The following is an 18,666-nucleotide window of genomic DNA, read 5'->3' on the forward strand; positions in this document are numbered from 1 at the left end:
AGTCGATACGCATGCATACGTTGGGTCGGTTGCATTGTGAGAATTGTGTTTACTAAAAAATAAAACATATGGCCGACTAAATTGGGACAATGCGGTGTGAGTGCCAATCAAAATGTGTTAATTACAGTTAAACGAAGCAATATCAAACTTTAATATTGCATAAGGTTCTTCATTAAAGATTAATGACGAAGCTGAAAAAAAATGAATCCAAAAATTTTATATAATTTCAGATTTCTTGAACACACCACCATATTGACAGTTGTTCTCACTAAAGATCTAAAAAAAATTTTAAGAACGGGTTTTTTCACTAAAACTGATAATTAATACACTAAGCAATGTTTTCAATGAGTTCAGTATCCTTGACTAATGAAATCTATATAAATACTAGCTGACCCGGCAAACGTTGTTTTGCCATATAAATAATTTCCTAGTAATTTCTAGTGTAGACAAAAAATAGCTTACTTATTGTAAGTATGTATGTATGTTAGAATGTGTATATTGTATGTATGTAAGAATGTGGTATATGCGTGAAATAAGCATGGAGCGCTGTGAACGATGAGGGAATATAAAAATAACAAAAGGCAAACATTATTTTTAAGTTATTATAATTTATTCCTTAAAATTATATATCATTAATTAAACAATTATGACAGTAACACTGTTAAACAATATCAATCTCTTAATGCTATAGCGTGAACAATATTTTTTGTTAGTCCATCTTTAGCTAACACAAACAAACTGGATGGTTTACCCACTCGAGAGCATGCCACGTATAATTGTCCGTGTGAAAAACATGGTGTTCTCAAATCTAATCCACAAACAGACATCGTTTGACCTTGGGATTTGTTGATAGTCATTGCAAATGCCAATCTAATCGGAAACTGAATACGTTTGAATTGAATTGGCACATCTGTAGGTATAATAGGAATCCGTGGTATGAGTATATTTTCACCTCTGAACTTGCCATTTAAAATCCTAGCTTCGATCACGTTTTTCATTAATTTTTGAATGACTAATCGCGTACCGTTGCACAGCCGGAGCGGGTTCAAATTACGAAGCAAGATGATTGGAGATCCAACCTCTAATTGTAAATTATGCGGTGGCATGCCTGGCAAATCCAGTGAGTTCAAAAACTCTGTGGGAAAATTTACTGCTTCGCTGTCGTCGCAAACTGTATCAATAGATTTATATGATACCAAGTTCCCTGGCAACAACATTTGTATCTTCAGATTTAAATTGTCAACGTCTACATTTTTTTCCGCTAAAATCGCTCTTTCTGCAAGCCACTCATGATTTATGTACTGTGTGTGTATATCGGGAAATATTTGTTCAATGAGAGTATCTTGCGAATCAGCGATTGTGCAGAAATCGGTCGGTAATTTTACGTATCCAATTTCATCTATAGCAACTTTTCCATCACCGATATCTAAGAGTTGTTTTGAAAATGTTTCAGCGGATGGATCTTGAAGCATTTGAACGCGCATATTTATTTTTAGCTGTAATTTTTCAACATTACGCCACAATGGAGATGATTTTAAGCAAGCGTTGATCTCATCAGCGTATGTTGAACGTGGAATGACTGGAAGTGTTTGTCTGAAATCACCTGAAAGGACCAACAGAGTTCCGCCAAATAGTTTGTCACTGTTTTTAATATCTTTCAATGTCCTGTTCAACGCCTCAAGTGAATGTTTGTGTGCCATAGTATATTCATCGCAAATAATAATTTTACACCGTTTCAGCACAGTGGCCATGGATGATTGTTTCTTAATGTTGCATACTGCGTCAGGGTTATTCTGAATATTTAGTGGCAGCTTAAATACTGAATGAGCTGTTCTACCTCCATCCAATAAAGTTGCTGTAATGCCCGATGATGCAACGGCCAATGCGATGCCATTATTTGATCGTATTTCAGCAAGAATTAGCGAAATAACGAATGTTTTGCCAGTTCCACCCGGTGCTTCCAAAAAGAAGAACCCACCTTGTCCAGCTGAAACTGCGAGCATAATGCGATCATAAATGGTTCTTTGTTCCTCATTCATTAGTGGGACATTGCGGGCAACAATCGCTGCTATTTCTACAGTACTGTACTGCAGTTCACGATTCATTTCAGTATTCATTAAATCAGATGCAGTTCGATTTGGCGAATTCATACCGAAATTACTAAGTGGTACGTTGGCAATGACAATGCAAAGATCCTCAATAGCAATCAATGCTTCATTGTACATTTCGTCGCTGAATGTTATGGTTAGATCGTGGCACCGTATACGATGTTGATGCAATATATCATCAGTCATTGAATCTTTGTGATTTTCCCATAATATCTGTGCTCGGGCTGGGAAACATGTAGTCAAAACTATAGCGAATAGTAGACGAATTTGTATTGCTGTACAGTTCAATGCAGCTTCAGCAAGCATGCATTCCCACTGGTTGTCGTCTTCCAGGAAGCAGAGTGAAAGGCATGCATCTTTATACGTTGGATATTGTTGCCCATTCACTTTACGTATATCTTGAAATGATAATGGGCCAGTAACATTAACCAACAACAGTCGAAGATAAAAGCACTACGTGTGTCTTGGATTGACTGTAAATAATCGCCCCAAGGCGTTTGATTTAAATAAATTGAGACATGCAGCAACTGGTGAGCCTTGCTTGCGGGGCATCCATGTTTTTGTTTGAGTCCATGTGAAATAGCGTGGTACTTGTGAATAGAGTAATGTTCGTGCAAAGGCACCAAAATCATCCGCACGATTACACAATTCAAAAAATGCAGTGAGTGTAGTTTTAGGTGGATTTATTGCACGATCAATCGCTGTCTCGTTCGTGAAAAATACACGCTGACCGTTTTCAAGATGGATAGCTAACTGAACAACTGCTGGATCCCGTTCATGAATTGGAAAACCAAAGATACGCCAAGCAGCTTCATTGGAGCTGATGTACCTACCAATTTGGTAGAGCGTTATTTCATCGTTTTTATTCACTGGAGGAGCATTCACATTAGTATTTTCCACTCTAAACACAGCCATATCACTGCCTTTATGGACATACTTGCAAATGTATTTGATGCTCTTCACAGAACTGCAGAACTCAACATTAATATGAGCATTATATGTCTTGCTCAGCAGAGGCGAATATGGCACCACCCAACGATTGTCAATATCAATGTCTGTGTTGATGATATTTTTAATAAATGATTGTCCGCCATTTTCAGGATTTCTTCGACGATATATTGGGTATCCGTCGACATTTGTGACCGTATCATTGGTAAAATCTTTAGGGAAATTTTTAGTACATTTTCCATCAGCCATGCAAGGCGATGAACTATTAAGAGTACCACATGGACCATGAATCATGTTTGTTGTAACAATATCAAACAGCAGTTGGTCAGTGGATGGATCTGGAATTTCCGCAGAAATGATACTATCGATTTCTTCAGGACGGATTTTGTCGATGAACCAAACCAAAATGTGTGCATGAGGTAATCCTCGCTTTTGCTACTCAACCGAATACATCCAGCAACGTGTGGGACCAAATACATGTGTTAGTAATGAAACATTAAAGACTTCAACTTTTGTCTGAACACACGTGCTGTAATGTCATGGCGATGTATTGCATTTTGGCCAGGCAGTAGCAAAGATGTAATCTCTGGCCATTTTGGATTACATGTGAACGTGATAAATAAACATGGTCGTCCATATTCGCGCACGAAAGTCAGAGCATCCGGTATATATTCTTGCATATGACGTGGACTGCCTACGTACGATGATGGTAAAATGACATGGTTACCAATTTCGGCGACGTCGGCGTTGTTGTTGATAGCGTCTCGCAAATGAATGTACTCTTCCGCGCGCAGCTTTTGTTGATTATATCGTAAGTATCGTAGTCGTTCGCTCTCAATCTTCGCGTACATGTCGACCATGAATTGTTGACAAAGCTCACGACATCGTAAAATGACGTTGTCCAGGCCACGTCTAATCATTAATCGTTACGCATAATAATCCTTTGAGTTAACGTTCTTGTTTGTTTCAGCTCCTGTAATATTTGTTCATAAAAATTAATTTAAATTTATTACGTTCAATAATTTAATTGTTTTGTTAAATGATTAATGATCAAATTAATAATCAATGAAGTACCTGATACGGGATCTCGTTGTTTTATGTTTATGCAATATCCGTCTTGTCCTTTCCAGAATATTAGCGGATATTGGAGAGCGTCATATGAACGATGTGTGTCAGCAATGAACTGAAGATTATTATTTCTTCTACGAATCACAATTTCTCGTGCAGCTGTACAATCGCCAACCATGATTCCAGCAACATCATCAACAACGGGTGCATTGAATCTACGAATATGCTCTCCAGCTGGTGTTTTATCAGGATTAATGACGATAGCGTGATTATCGCTTTGTAATTGGTGCATATGTGATTTGAATATTTTCAACAACTCGTTGTGCTCGTTCAAAAGAGCATCTAGCTCGCTGACGATGCGCCTGGCATAAAGTGAATCGAGGTTATTATAATCACAACGTGCATTCACGCGATTGGCAAGTGCGCTTCCGGAATCCTCGCCGCCCATAAAGTAGATTTGTAAGAATTTATGTGGTTCGTTTGGCATTGGCAGCAGTGAGCCCATTTTATGATAAACTTGGCCTCTGATTTTGAATGTAGAATTGAATTGTTGACCATTTGCATTAGTATTTCGAACTATTTCTGTTGCTCCGAACGATGTCATTTGAAAGCATGAATTGAATCTTCGAATTGACTTCAGGAACACGTTAGAATCTGGATCCGTGCCGATAAGTAAGCCGTTCAATGGTTCAGGTGGTGTTTCAATTTCAGGTAGTTGCACTTTTCCTGACGCGCAACACATCCCAGCTGGCTCATTTTTGAATTTCAGAGCATGACAATGCGGACATTCCTTGTCCATAGCACCAATTACCACGTTTGAATGAGCATAATATTCAATATCGGGCTCATACTGGAATGCTAGACGCAGGAATAAATCAGATATAAATGCTCGATGTACCTGTTGTCGTTGTTGGTCATTTGTTCTTCGTCTATTGACTGTGAAATGGCGTGATTGTCGTTGTTCTAATCTTCTGACTTCATTGCGTTCAGCTCGTGTATCTTCTGGCTCTTCTTGATGCAATTGCGCCATTCTGACACGTGCATCAGTATTTTGTTGCTGGATTTGTTCTTCTGTTCTTTCGGATCTGCTATTTCGCAAGTTTCGAGCTTTACTTGTACTGCGGCTCAAATCAGCCCCTTTGCGTTTTCTTGCTGTACATTGCTCACTGTACAAAACATACATAAATAGAATTAATGAAATTATTTAATGATCAAAAATGTTAAAAGTATAATTAGGGCCAGGATTTTTGCCGCAGTTTTGAAATGATTAGTTTTAATTTATGAAATTATAACAAAAATGTAAGTTTTATGGAAAAATTTTTCAAACAAAAGTAAAAAATTAAATTTTATGAAAACATTGTCTCTTATAATTTTTTCATACAACCAATATTTCCATTGACATTTCAAAATAAAGATTCATAATGATTGATTTTTTGGAAACTATGAAAATCTTAATTGTTCAATTACATTTTTTTAATAAAATTAAATTAAAATTACATTTTTATAAGATCAACAACATTTTCGATATAAATAAAAAAAAGTATACTTACAACACAAAATCCGTTGTTATTGGAAGCTCGTGTCACGTGTTGAGTACTTTTGAGGTTATAAAATCATTTGATTAACTAATCGTGCAAAATACTCGACAAACAAAAACGAAACATATTATAGTTTTTTAGAGCTGGGGCAAGTGGGAAGAATACCACAAATAAAATTATCTCATTTATTTTTAATCTTAACAGATTACTAATTAACGGCTTAATTAAAAAAAAAAAAAAATTTACGTGAGTTAAAATGTCAAAAAAACACAATGCCAATCAAGGTTATGTAATAAAAACAAAAGAAAATCGTATTAAAAACAAATGAATAAAAAATGAGAGTCTTTTGTTTTTCTTAGCGGGAAAAAATGTATGTAAAAGTAAATCGTAAAAAAAATGAGAAATGGTTGATAAAATCCAAAAAATAAGTAGCCCATAACCATCTACGGAAAATTCTGCGTCGAATGGTAGCAGTCCCATCCCGATAGCTTCAGTAGTTTTGACGTTAACTTTAGTTAAAGAAACCCTATTTCGCTCATATATATTACACCCACGCATCCGCCCACGCATATGCCCACGCGTCCGCGCACGTGTTGGCAGATGGAACTAAATTCTCAAAAAAAAAAAAAAAAAAAAAAACGTAATACCCTTCATGCCTAAATGAAATAATTAGTGAAATTTTCCACCAACGCATCTGCCCATGCATCTGCCCACGCATCCGCCCACGCGATGGTAGATGGAACTAAATTCTTAAAAAAAAAAGAAAAAAAACGTAATACCCTTCATGCCGATAAAAAAACAAATGAATTGAACAAAAATGCTCGTCTTTTGTTTTTATCGGCGGGAAAAAATGTTTATCAAAGTTAAATAGAAATAAAATGGTGAAGGATTGATGAAATTCAAAAAATAAGTAACCTATAACCATCTACAATTCATTCCGCGTCGAATGGTCCTAGTCCCATGTCAATATGTTCAGTAGTTTTTGCGTGATTGACGGTCTATGAAACCCACTTTCCCTATATATATATATATATATATATATATATATATATATATATATATATATATATATATATATATATATATATATATATATATATATATATATATATATATATATATGTCGATTTTTTTTATTTGATTCGTATACAAAAAATTAGGAAAACGGTTGACCCTGAAGGCCATCACTGCAACTTCCCGCTAATTCTATACCTAAACGCTTGAAATTGCACTTGTGACGTTTTTGAGCTCTATGAGCTCATAAATACAATTTATGTGTTATTTTGAGCTCTCCTAGCTCAAAAAATAGATTACAGCACTAAAAAAATAGAGTACAGAAAAAATATAGTACAGCACTACTTAATTAATATAATTATGGTTTATTAACATAAATTATTTATATTTTCACTATCAACGACTCGACTAACAAAAACGAAACATATTATAGTTTTTTAGAGCTGGGGCAAGTGGGAAGAATACCACAAATAAAATTATCTCATTTATTTTTAATCTTAACAGATTACTAATTAACGGCTTAATTAAAAAAAAAAAAAAATTTACGTGAGTTAAAATGTCAAAAAAACACAATGCCAATTATGGCAATTGCCATAGCCGCAACGAGAGCTTGAATTTTATGTTTATTTATAATAATTTAATGCCCGATGAGATACAAGAGCGAGTGACGAGTCATAAAATTCACTGACAGCTTATCATTTTTAAAAAAACTCTCTGTTGTTTACAGGCTCCATTACATAAAACGAATTATTTTCTTTATCTTTCTCAATATAATAACATACTAGTTCTAGTTTCGAAATTTCTACAGCAATCATGGCTTTGTCAGATCTCCTACCAATAGAACCGATGTTGAGATGCTCATTACTGATAACAGCTTTATCGACCGTACATTCATTAATAATCGCATAATAGCTAGAGTTTTTTTCACAATTTTCACATGAATCTTTGCAATAGCACCTGCATAATTTTACAAAAGTATTTATTATTCCCAGATTCATTGAATTATTCGATTCATAGACAACGACGTATGAAATTGTTTTTCTCTTTCTTTTATAACTCTCCGAGTCAAACTCTACTCCATTCTTCAACAGGCGGTGAAATTCATAGCATTTTTGGAAGACTGTAATCCCGATATTTTTGAATATATTTTCAAAATTTAGGGGTAAGTTCTTTATTTAACAAATTTTCCCAATGATAGAAGAGTTTTCGTTTATAGGTGTTAGTTTTCTCCGATGTAAAACATTTTTTTCAAATTCATAGCACAAATTAGATACCTCTGTACCTTGCCGCAAATATAAATCTTTAAAATCAGATACATTAGAAAAAATAGAGATCACTTTCGAAATTTGCAGCTGCGAGTACCGAGTGCCATGGATCAACCTTTTCAAAATACCATTTAGATTCTCAAAAGGGAAACAAGAAGTGATAAATAGCGGGCCAAAATTCATCACGTCATCAGGTAGATGAAGTAACTGGTGTAAATTACACGTTAAATGTTTGCGGTCGTAAAGGTTTTCAAATTTACTTACATATTCATTTAGTACTTTTGATGCTAACTGAATCATACCTTGTGAAACACTCGATTGATTTAATAATGATACTCCGAGCACTAGCAGCATATGATGATCATAATGAGCTTTTGACATAATTGAATCCAAAACAGCTACAGAGTAATATAAAAGGCAGCACTGAAGTTCTGATGCTTTCCAATACTTGAAATCACTGACTGATCTTGGCAATCGAACTGAAAAATTCGGAGGTTTGATACTTTTAATTTTCTTATCAATAGCTGCAATATGATCTCTCATTGAAAAATTTTCACTGTGGTATTTTGAATCAAACCATAAACTCATCAATTTCTTCGTGATTCCTAAGTAAATACAGTGCATAGAATCAACTACTGTATTCTCAACAAAATTATAGGCAATTTTTGAAAGTGTAGTGGGTCCTTTAACTCCGTCGATGGGTTTTCCACTTAAAAAAGCTCGTTCTCCTTCTTGAGTAGTTATCGCAGATCATCTCAGAGGTAAAGTATTTGAGTAAGGGAATATTCTAAAATTACCTAATTTTTCACTCTTAATTTTGCATTTGCAGCAACCATAGATACCTCGATGACCTTTCATGTTGAGGAAACCAGCTTTTGCTGGTAAATCGCATGTGCCGCAGATGATCATTCCACGAATTTTGACAGGATTTTGATGGCCAGAAATACGAACAAAAATGCCGTTATAAATTCTTTCGAGGTTATGTCGAAATGAATTCATGAAAAGATTTGCTTCAGGTTTCTTAGGACCAAACCAAAAGCCAGCAACAAGAAGATTTTTTAGTTGGGATCGGAGATGAAAGGGTAGTTCATTAATTGTTAAAAAAAAGGCCATATACTGAACTTTGACGATTTATATAGAGATATCCCATCGGTATTCCACGTAAATGAAATATGGTTTCTAGATGACAAAAATCCATTGTTTTTACTTAAAGATTTATAAACATTTCCGTCCCAAATATCTTCATAATCATTAGGCATTCGTTTCTGACGAGTAAATCTCGTATTTAGCAAATTGTAAAAACCATCACGTTTGAAGATTTTCAATAATTGGTTAATAAGTGGAATTTCAATAAAATAGCATATGTCAGAATCCGGGCAATTTTGACATTTGTCTTTTGATTTTAAGAGCGACACACAATCCGAACAGAAATAATGACGTTTAAATGGGAGATCTAACCTACTAAATATTTTTTTAAATTTGTATAATGATTTTATACACAAATTAGGTAGACTGCAATGAATACGAATGATTTTTAAAATGTCTTTTAATACCACTGAACTTATTTTATGACGTATTATTAGCAATAATATTGATAAAATACTTTCGCCACAAGATAATGGTGCATTTTCGCACAACGGTGAATTCAGATTTTTGTTATTGTTGGGCAACCCATTTTCCATGTCGTCATCAGAATCAGTGTTGTTTTCACTTGCACTGCTCTCTTCAGAACTAGAGCTGCCATCAGATTCTCGACTGCTTTCAGAATCGTCATCCGAATCCGTTTCATACATTTCTTCATCATTAATATCACGGTTATTTCTAATATTCTCAGCTTCCTCAAATCCGTGATCAATGTTATCATCATCTAAATATATTTAATCATTTATTGAATGTACTTTATCATTCCTTTACTTGTTAGATTACTTACAGGCTGGAATTATCAACTTATAAAAGCTACCAATTATAAACATTGATAAAAAACTAGAAATACACCAAAATAGAGTAAAATCGTATAAAATACAAACAATTCAAAGAATAAATTAAAAACGATCAGTTTAAACAAAACTTCATTATTTCTTTGTCAAATCTACACAGAAAAAAAAATTTCTTGACTGAAGAACAAAATTCTTGGCTCAAGAAAATTTTCGGGTGCCTGAAGGAAGACCGGAATTGTGTTGGCCGACGTAAAAATTTTTCTTGAAATTCTATTCTTCGTGGAAGTAATTTTTTCTTAATTCAAATTATCATAAATACTTGATACCATGAATTTTTATATTTGATCAAAATTTTTAGATACTTTAAGGAAGCAGCGCCACCTACTTCAGCTGAGAAAAAAATTTTCTCATCTTGAGAAAATTTTTCTCTTGAATATTTGATACCCATTTTATATTATTTTAGCGTGCAATTATACATATTGAATGAAAACAAATGATTCAATATTATTTGATCTTCCCATTTGACATGTTAATCAATAAAAATATTAATGAAAATTTATTTCTGTCGAGTTATTTAATTTTTTGGAGCAAGAGAGAAATTTTCTCAAGACAAGAAAATTTACTTCTATCAAGAACTAAATTTTTTGGAGCAAGAGGCTGAATTTTCTCATAACAAGAAGATTTTCTTGACTCAAATAAATTTTCTTGGATCAAGATATGTATTTCTTAAAGCAAGAGAATTAATTTAGTTGGAATAAGTGAAATTTCTTGTGTCAAAAAAAAATTTTTTTTGCTCAAGAAAATAATTAGGAAGAAAAATATTTTCTTGGCTTAAGTGAACCTTTTTTTCTGTGTATATTTAAGCAAATCATGTTTTTATATTTATTTTAACCCTCAGTATTCACAATTAACAGCCTTCATAGGTTGTCAAGTCCAAAGGAACCTAACAAGTAAATAAATGATAAAATACATTCAATAAAAGCGTTTAAGATGAAAAAAATTAAGATTTATATCAAGATATCAAAAACAATGATCAAGGTAGTTGTTGTGGTTAAGGCATAGTGTTAGAAAATTCTAAATTTTTGTATACTTATTAAGGACATGATGATACAAATTACCCTTAAAATTTGAAGTCGATTGACCACCTCGGCTGCCCAATTTTAAAACACAGTAACTGCAAAATTTTTATACCTAATTTTTTTTAACAATGCTGCATTTTTTATAACTTTTAGATGTTAATTTCAATTATTTTTTCTTAAAATTATTTATATTCAAGTATTTTCTATTCATAAATCAAAGTTTTCATCAATTTGGCAGGCAAATTTTTTTTTAATTAAAATTAAAAAAAATTTCTAAGTGTTAGTTACTGTGTTTTGAAATTGGGCAGCCGACCTATAACTCGAGATGAATTCAATTAAAAATTGGATATTTAACATTAATTGCATACACTTTCTGCAGTTCTGTACCAAGTTCTTAGTTATAAAAAAAAATTAACGGTCAGAAACTTTAAAAAAACTAACAGCCTTTTAATTTATTTGTTGTGAGTTTAAAAAAAAGTTAAAAAAAGTCTTTGACCGTCTAATTATTTATATACAACGGATTAAAGTTCAACAATTTATGAAAAAGTATATATAGATTATATCTATATATATATGAATAATGTATAGTTTACGTCTCCACGGGTACAGTCTTGCGTAAGAATTATGAATTACTTAGCTAAAAATTCATATACTTTTTCGGCGCGTATAATCTCTAATTTCTTGAATATATTGTACCACGACAACTACCTTAAATACGTGAATTTAAGATTTTAATGTGCGAGATAGTAACTTAATATCGTGATGGTAATCATTACTATTGGAATGATAACTACTACTACTATCACGGTTATAAATACCATCAGCTGTATTGTAACTGTTACCACAATCAAATTTTTGTCAATAAAATATTAGGATAGTGATTATTTAAATTTTATATTAATAATCACAACCATAAAATATTTTCCACGCATGAATATCATGTGCAAAAAAAATGGAACATATTTTTGAAAGACACTCACAAACATTATCGGCATCTTCTTCACTGAGACTTTCATCGTTCTCATTTTCATCACTTCTATTGCAATTGGTGTTATTAAATGACCTGGTCGATCGACCTAAATAGATATTTTTTTTTTTAATAATATGGTGCTATACAAGCTTCTAAAATTTTTAGATGAAAAAAGGAAGAGGGTGGTAGGAATAAAAATGTTGAGTGCCAAACATTTTTCAGACTTTCAATTAAAATATGAAAATGTTCTATGGTATAAAATTACACAAAACATGATTGGTAAATACCATCACAACTTTTTAAAAGTAAAAACATTACATCTGGAGACTATACAGACTGACTTTAGGGTTTTCGGAGTACAATAGGTATCGATGACTTTCGATTAGCTCCTGCAGGAGCTATAGATGAAATATTTTCAATTTTTTCTTTTAATATTTAACGCCCCCGCATGGCCCTCAGTGGGTAGAATTTTGTAAAATGTATTCTTAGTTGCGCTCGAAATGACAAAAATAATACATTTGCCAAATTTCAAACCTGTAGGGATTGTAGATTAAAGGTAACAATTTTTAAAATTTTTAACGCTCCCGCACTGTTTTCAGTGAGTGAAGTTTAGTAAAATTTATTCTCAGTTTCACCCGAAATGACGAAAATTACATTTTTACCAACGTTAGAACTTGTGAGAGCTATAGATTAAAAGTTACAATTTTTTTTCTATTTAACACTCCCACTTCCAGAAATATCGCGATGAGTGACTATGTCTATAGAAAAAGAAAATATATATATATATATATATATATATATATATATATATATATATATATATATATATCTTCTTCGGTCAACTTAATTTTTTATCAAACGCACCGAAATATGCTCAAGAGTAAATTGTTGAGGTCTTCAAGCTCAATGTATGACGAATCTGAACTTCCCAACGTTAGATGCTAACGATTTTTTTTTATCTGTTGAATGCGAAAATTCAAAGATATTAATTAAACCCTCGAGAACCTAAAAAACATTGAATACGCCATACTCTGGAAGCCCTTATATCTGCCCTTAAAAATATCATCCTTTTTAAAATTATTATCTTTTTTGGGTCATAGAAGACCTGGTGAAATAAACAGATGTATCAGAATCTTTTTTTGGATTTTTAAATGCATAGAAAAATATATTTTTTGATTGCTGATATAAGGTCTTACGGGATACGAAAAGTCCCGGTGATTTCTTTTTTAGTTCCTCTGGGATCTAATGAATGTCTCTGAATTTTTTCGCATTTAACAGACAAAAAAAAATTCTTTCGCATCCAACGTTGGAGCGTACGCTGAGAACTTCAGACTTATTTTTTAATTTATGCAAGGTTTTTATTGATTGGTCGAAAAACGTCTGAGGTATCGTGAGAAAAAAAAAACTTTTTTTGGGAATTTTTGAATAGCTGTTACTTATGAACGCGTTGTTTTATTTTCCGTTTCAAAACTGCATTCAATATGGTTTTTTGAGGACAAAAAGTTTTGTCATGTTTCGTTTTTAAGCCTCTAAGTTATCTTTGAAAAACGTAAAATAAAATACGGATTTTTTTTTCTGTTTAACAAAATTTTATTAACACACAAAAACGGACGTTTCGACGGGAGTCGTCAGAATAGGTTTCTTGTGCCTCCAAACGTGAAGATCTGATCAAAACTCGATTTTCGAAAATCGGACCGAAATCAATAACTTACCAGACTTTCGAAAATTTTAAAAGCGAAAAGTTATAAAAAAATTAATATATTAGCTTACAATTTTGATTAATTTCCCTGGGTTGTCCCCTTTTAGAATTTATGCGATCAACTTCTTCATCGGACGAACTATCATCTCTCTCTTGGCTGTTTTTCAGAATTCTATATTGTGATGAACGTGAATATAATTGAAGCTTTTTCATTTTTAAATACTAATATTTTAAAAATTATAATTACATAAATTAAAAAATCATTTATATTTCAGAATTTTATTATAATTTTTTAATCAATGTTTATTTATATGGCAACGGTTTTTTTTTATTTTAAATACAAAATATTATAATAAAGCTACATAAATAAATAAACAATGAACAAGCCTAACTTCATTGCGTGATTCATATTACTTAATAAATTTGTATAACTTCATGTTAACAACTTCACATTGTTTATTCTGTATAAAAATCAAAAATTCATTTAATTGAAGAAGAATAATAAGGATTAAAAAAATAAATAAATATTAACTCCGAATTATTTACATATTGTTAAAAAGTGAGAAATTTATTCTTTAGTGTATTGGATTTCAACAAAAAAATGTTCCGTCATTGAAGCTGATGATATTAAAGACGATAAAAAACGGGGACTTGTAGCTCAGCGAGGGAAAAATTATTATCCGGTTAAAGTTATTAAACAAAGCAGTAAGTTTATCGTAATAAATTATCAATTTAAATATAAAAATTTTTGAAGGTTCAAAATGTTAAAAAATTTTTTTCTGTTCAATTATTCAACTCTTTCCACTTCCTAAGCCTAAAAATAAAAAAAAATCCTCAGCACTCTTTCAACGAAAAAAAAGTTTCAGAAATTTTCCACCTCAAATTTTAAATGATTAATTACAAATTAATTGCCTTATGTACATTAATTTTAGTTTATTTTTTTCTAGCAAATTTTTTTATTAAATTTTAAAAGCACACTTTTATTATTTTTTTCTATTGCGTTATTGCGGCTATATTTAAATGTATTATTATTATTTCGTTTAACAATAAATTTATAACTTATTTGTAACTACAGAATTTAAAAATTTATTGGAGAAAATTGAAGTCGATTCTACGGGAAAAATTGTTGAAAAAACCAAGAGAAAATACATAAAAAAATCAGATAAATCTAAGCCCAAAAATGAAGCGGATTCAACAGTAATTTCGAGTAAATCAATCTTTGACGGTGTGTCGCCTATTTCAGAAGAAAACCAAAATAATTCAACAAACAACGAACCAAATAAAAAACTAACTGTAGTAGAAGATAAAGTTATCCAAAAAAACATCAAAATGATTTCGGAGAAACCAAATGAAGTAATTAAAAATTTTCATTAATCTTCTACTTTTTTATTTATTTATCAGTTCAATTTCTAAATTAATTTATCATTATTATATATTATAACTACGCGTTGCTCAATTACTTATAATTTATTTAAAAATATCCAAAAATAATTTTTAAAAAAATGTAGCAGTTAAAACTGAGTTTGTTTACTGTAACATCGTAGTGCCCGGGAGAAACGACCAGTACTTCTTTTATTTTTCGATCTGTTGTAAAGATGTCACTGAAATTCATAGAAATTTCCTCGCAAATCTTACTAATGTCCTTCTACTTTTGTTTGTTTTTTCCCGATTGTCCGGGTGAGATGGCCACAAGTTAATTAGTGCATCTTATAAACTTGTTAGTTAATTTTGGAGTTAGAATACTTGAAAATGATTATCTTGACAATAAAAATACAAAAAAAAATAACAAAACTGAGCAGCTTTTTGTGATCACTTTATATGTCAAGCTCGTAACTTAGACATGATATGATTTAAATAAACAAAGTCAACGTATATATCTATTCTTGTTTGTTTTGGATAAAATTTAACTAACACCTGTTGCTCGTTTTAAAATGAGGCAAACTTAATTGAAAGTATACTATAGTTCCGTTTTTTTTATTATTATTAGTTGAACTTTTTTCGGTTGATCATTTCTCCCCTATGGCGATCTCAACGGGAATTACCCTAAAAAATTATTTAAACGTAGTGATATCTTATAAAGATTTAATTATTTATTTAATCCGAACTTTATTTCTATTACTATAAAACTTATTAAAAAAATTATTCAATTTTTTCTCTCCAAGCACTCAAAAACCTGTGTAGAAAACAGTTCAAAAAAAATTGATGGATTTGAAACAGAAAAAAAAATAATGACTAACGATGACAGTGAAGAAGATCTGTTAAATTTACCAGCCACTAATAATTTTAAATCATCCGTTAAAAATAATAAAGATCAGAAAAAATTGCTGAATGTAAGTAACCTATTAGTAATGACTGTAAAAGTGTCAAAATCTTTCAAAAATTAACATTAAGTTAGTTTATGTAATCGCACTTTTACAGGATTATTAGTGCCCCTTTAAATGCCGCAAATCGAGTTTTGATTTACGGGAATGTACATTTTGTTTTAAATATTATCAAAGTCATGGAAGAATAGTATTTTACTATCCTAGATATGTAATATACTATTCTTTTATTTATGGAAAATATACATAAAGTTATAAGCGGTTATCTAGAAATAAATCCCGTCTAGCGGACGGGAGAAAGTTAGTTCAAAAAATATTTGATACTTAAGTTATTCAAAATAATTATTCAATACATCATTCTTTTTAAAAGGAATTCAATAAACTTGGGGATGATAAAAGTATAAACGGCAGTAGTTGTGAGGATGATAATACCAAACATATACCTGAAAATAACCACATCCATGGATTATCAAAAAAGGTATAACATTACATCAGTATAATTTTATGTTTTTATTACTCTGCTAGCTTAGTTATTAACAAATGTTTTATCGATGAAGAAGTTTAAGAGAGCTTATGTGTACTCGTCTGATTCGGAGAGTGATGAATTGAGCAATGGGGAAAAATCTATCCAAATCAAGGATAAATTTATTGAATAAACGAACAAAAAGGTATCAAATTTTGCACACTTGAAAAGAAAGACTATTGTTATAATTTTTACGCAGATATTTTTTTGACATAATGACGGAAAATTTTAGTAATGGAGAAATATTTTTTTTTGCCCTCCGGGCGGAAAGTGGCAACTTTCGTCCCGCTGCGCTAAACTAAGTTGCCGCTTTCCGCCTTCGTCGGACAAAAAAATAGTATACACTCCTCGGGAAGTAAATAAGAAAGCCTCAGATCACATGTTTGTTGACCTCGGCTTCGCCTCGGCCAACAATTACATGTGATCTGAGACATTTCTTACTTTACTTCCCTAGGTGTGTAATATACTATTTTTGCTCCACGGACCGGAAGTGTCAACTTTCGCCCCGCTGCGCTAAACAAAGTAGCCGCTTCTTGCCTTCGTCGAGTAAAAAAAATTTTCGGTTTATTCGTTCGTGAGATATCGTTGTCGACAAAATTCAAATATGTAAAATTGACATATATTTTTTCGATTTAGTCTTTTGTGCAGTATGATTAAATGATATACGAAATTTCAATTATAGACTTTTCAGTCTCAAAAAGCTCTTCATCCCAAAAAGTTAGCAAAAGTCACTAAGTCAGGAGTTAACAACGAAGATGATGCGATTCCATCCTGCTCTTTTTACAACCTGCCTCCAAAAAATCTTGACAAAGTGGAAAAAAATCTTGCAAAAACGGAAAAAAATCTTGGAATAATGGACAAAAATTTTGATACCTGGCCAAGGGGTAATTTAATTACTATGCATAATGCTTAACTTCGTGCAGAGGTAAAGTTAGATTCGATGTGTCCCTAGAACCTGTATAAAATAATACCTGTTTCTGTTATACTTTAAGAATTGTTTGGAAAGTTCATTTTTGTCTTTCGCCCAGGTATATCGACTTGAGTCAGACCTTAACCTAGATGAGCGACACATGCTCATGTTAAAACTTTTGATCTGGTCTTTTATTCGTTAATTTTAGTTATTCCCATTTAAGGTCTAATATAATCTGATACAAGTATGAATATTTTATTATTTCTTCCTTAACAAAAATATTTAGTAGCATACTATATTTTATAAAATTTATTAGAAAATCTTCTTTTATTTTTTTTTGAAATTTGATCTTTCTAAGCTTTTGAGCTTTGTTACGTTCATTTTTTGCTATGTTTTTTCTGACGTATCTCTATGCATAAGTTGTACTCTGGTAAAAAAGCTAACTTGAATCAAAGAGAAAAATTTTTTGAATCAAGAAAAATTACATAAACAATGAAGAATATCTCCGCTCAAAATTTTTTCTCTTGAGTCAAGTTAACTTTTTATCAGTGTTTGTATTATTTAATATTGATCGTAAAAATATGACTATTAAAAATAAAGAGATATGATCGCATATATGAATATATCTATCGGCAGTAGACTTGACTAGAAAATATTATATTAAAAGATTTTTCAAAAGTATTCGAAGCATACATACATACATATTTCATCAAGATATATTAAGTTATATAAGGTCAAATATTTTTGTATGACTGTACATAGACGTCCCTTCTGGAAAATAATCATAAATTCTTATCCAAAATATGAAAATATAATCAAATGCACATATAGAAACTCATAGATGTGATGAAATCTTATATGTGTATTTATCATTCTTTCCAGAAGGGATATCAGGTCGTAAACTGTCGTTAAATCACTTGACAAATTTTTTTTACTGATTTTACAGTAACACCTGAATACATAAATTTCACGGAGTGTTATCTTCGACAAATGAAAACACTCTACGCTCGTCAGCAGCAAGATCCTGCAAAGATAGCAACGTCAATAAACATTGTTCCAGAAGTCAATCAAAGACAATATAAGGTTACCGAAAATTTATAACTTAACTTTTGTTGTGTTCCTGAAAGCCATTAGAATGCCTATAAAAATAAAATTAAAGGACGATCATCGTTAAAATGTGTGATAATAAGTGATAAGTGAAATTTTGAGCTTTTATAGAACTTTAAAAGCCCACGTCGATTGATACCAATCGCGTGAGAATCACTTAGTTTTTAATTTTTTACAAA

General features: G+C 31.6%; 2 protein-coding genes across 2 annotated transcripts; both read right to left on the reverse strand.

Annotated features, from left to right (window-relative positions):
- Nucleotides 1–117: 117 nt before the first annotated feature.
- Nucleotides 118–3,907, reverse strand: LOC123272237. Its single transcript, XM_044738936.1, has 4 exons — nt 3,704–3,907; nt 2,627–3,491; nt 1,517–2,506; nt 118–191 (listed from the first exon to the last, which is right to left on the reverse strand). Exons 1-4 carry the CDS (start codon nt 3,905–3,907, stop codon nt 118–120), a joined length of 2,133 nt encoding a protein of 710 aa, XP_044594871.1.
- On the reverse strand, nt 3,562–4,923 carry LOC123272238. Its single transcript, XM_044738937.1, has 2 exons — nt 4,131–4,923; nt 3,562–4,029 (listed from the first exon to the last, which is right to left on the reverse strand). The coding sequence occupies exons 1-2, from the start codon at nt 4,921–4,923 to the stop codon at nt 3,983–3,985; spliced, it is 840 nt and encodes a 279-aa protein (XP_044594872.1). The 3' UTR covers nt 3,562–3,982.
- Between the last annotated feature and the right edge of the window lie 13,743 nt (nt 4,924–18,666).

The sequence above is a fragment of the Cotesia glomerata genome, linkage group LG9, assembly GCF_020080835.1.
Source record: "Cotesia glomerata isolate CgM1 linkage group LG9, MPM_Cglom_v2.3, whole genome shotgun sequence".
Lineage (NCBI taxonomy): Eukaryota > Metazoa > Arthropoda > Insecta > Hymenoptera > Braconidae > Cotesia > Cotesia glomerata.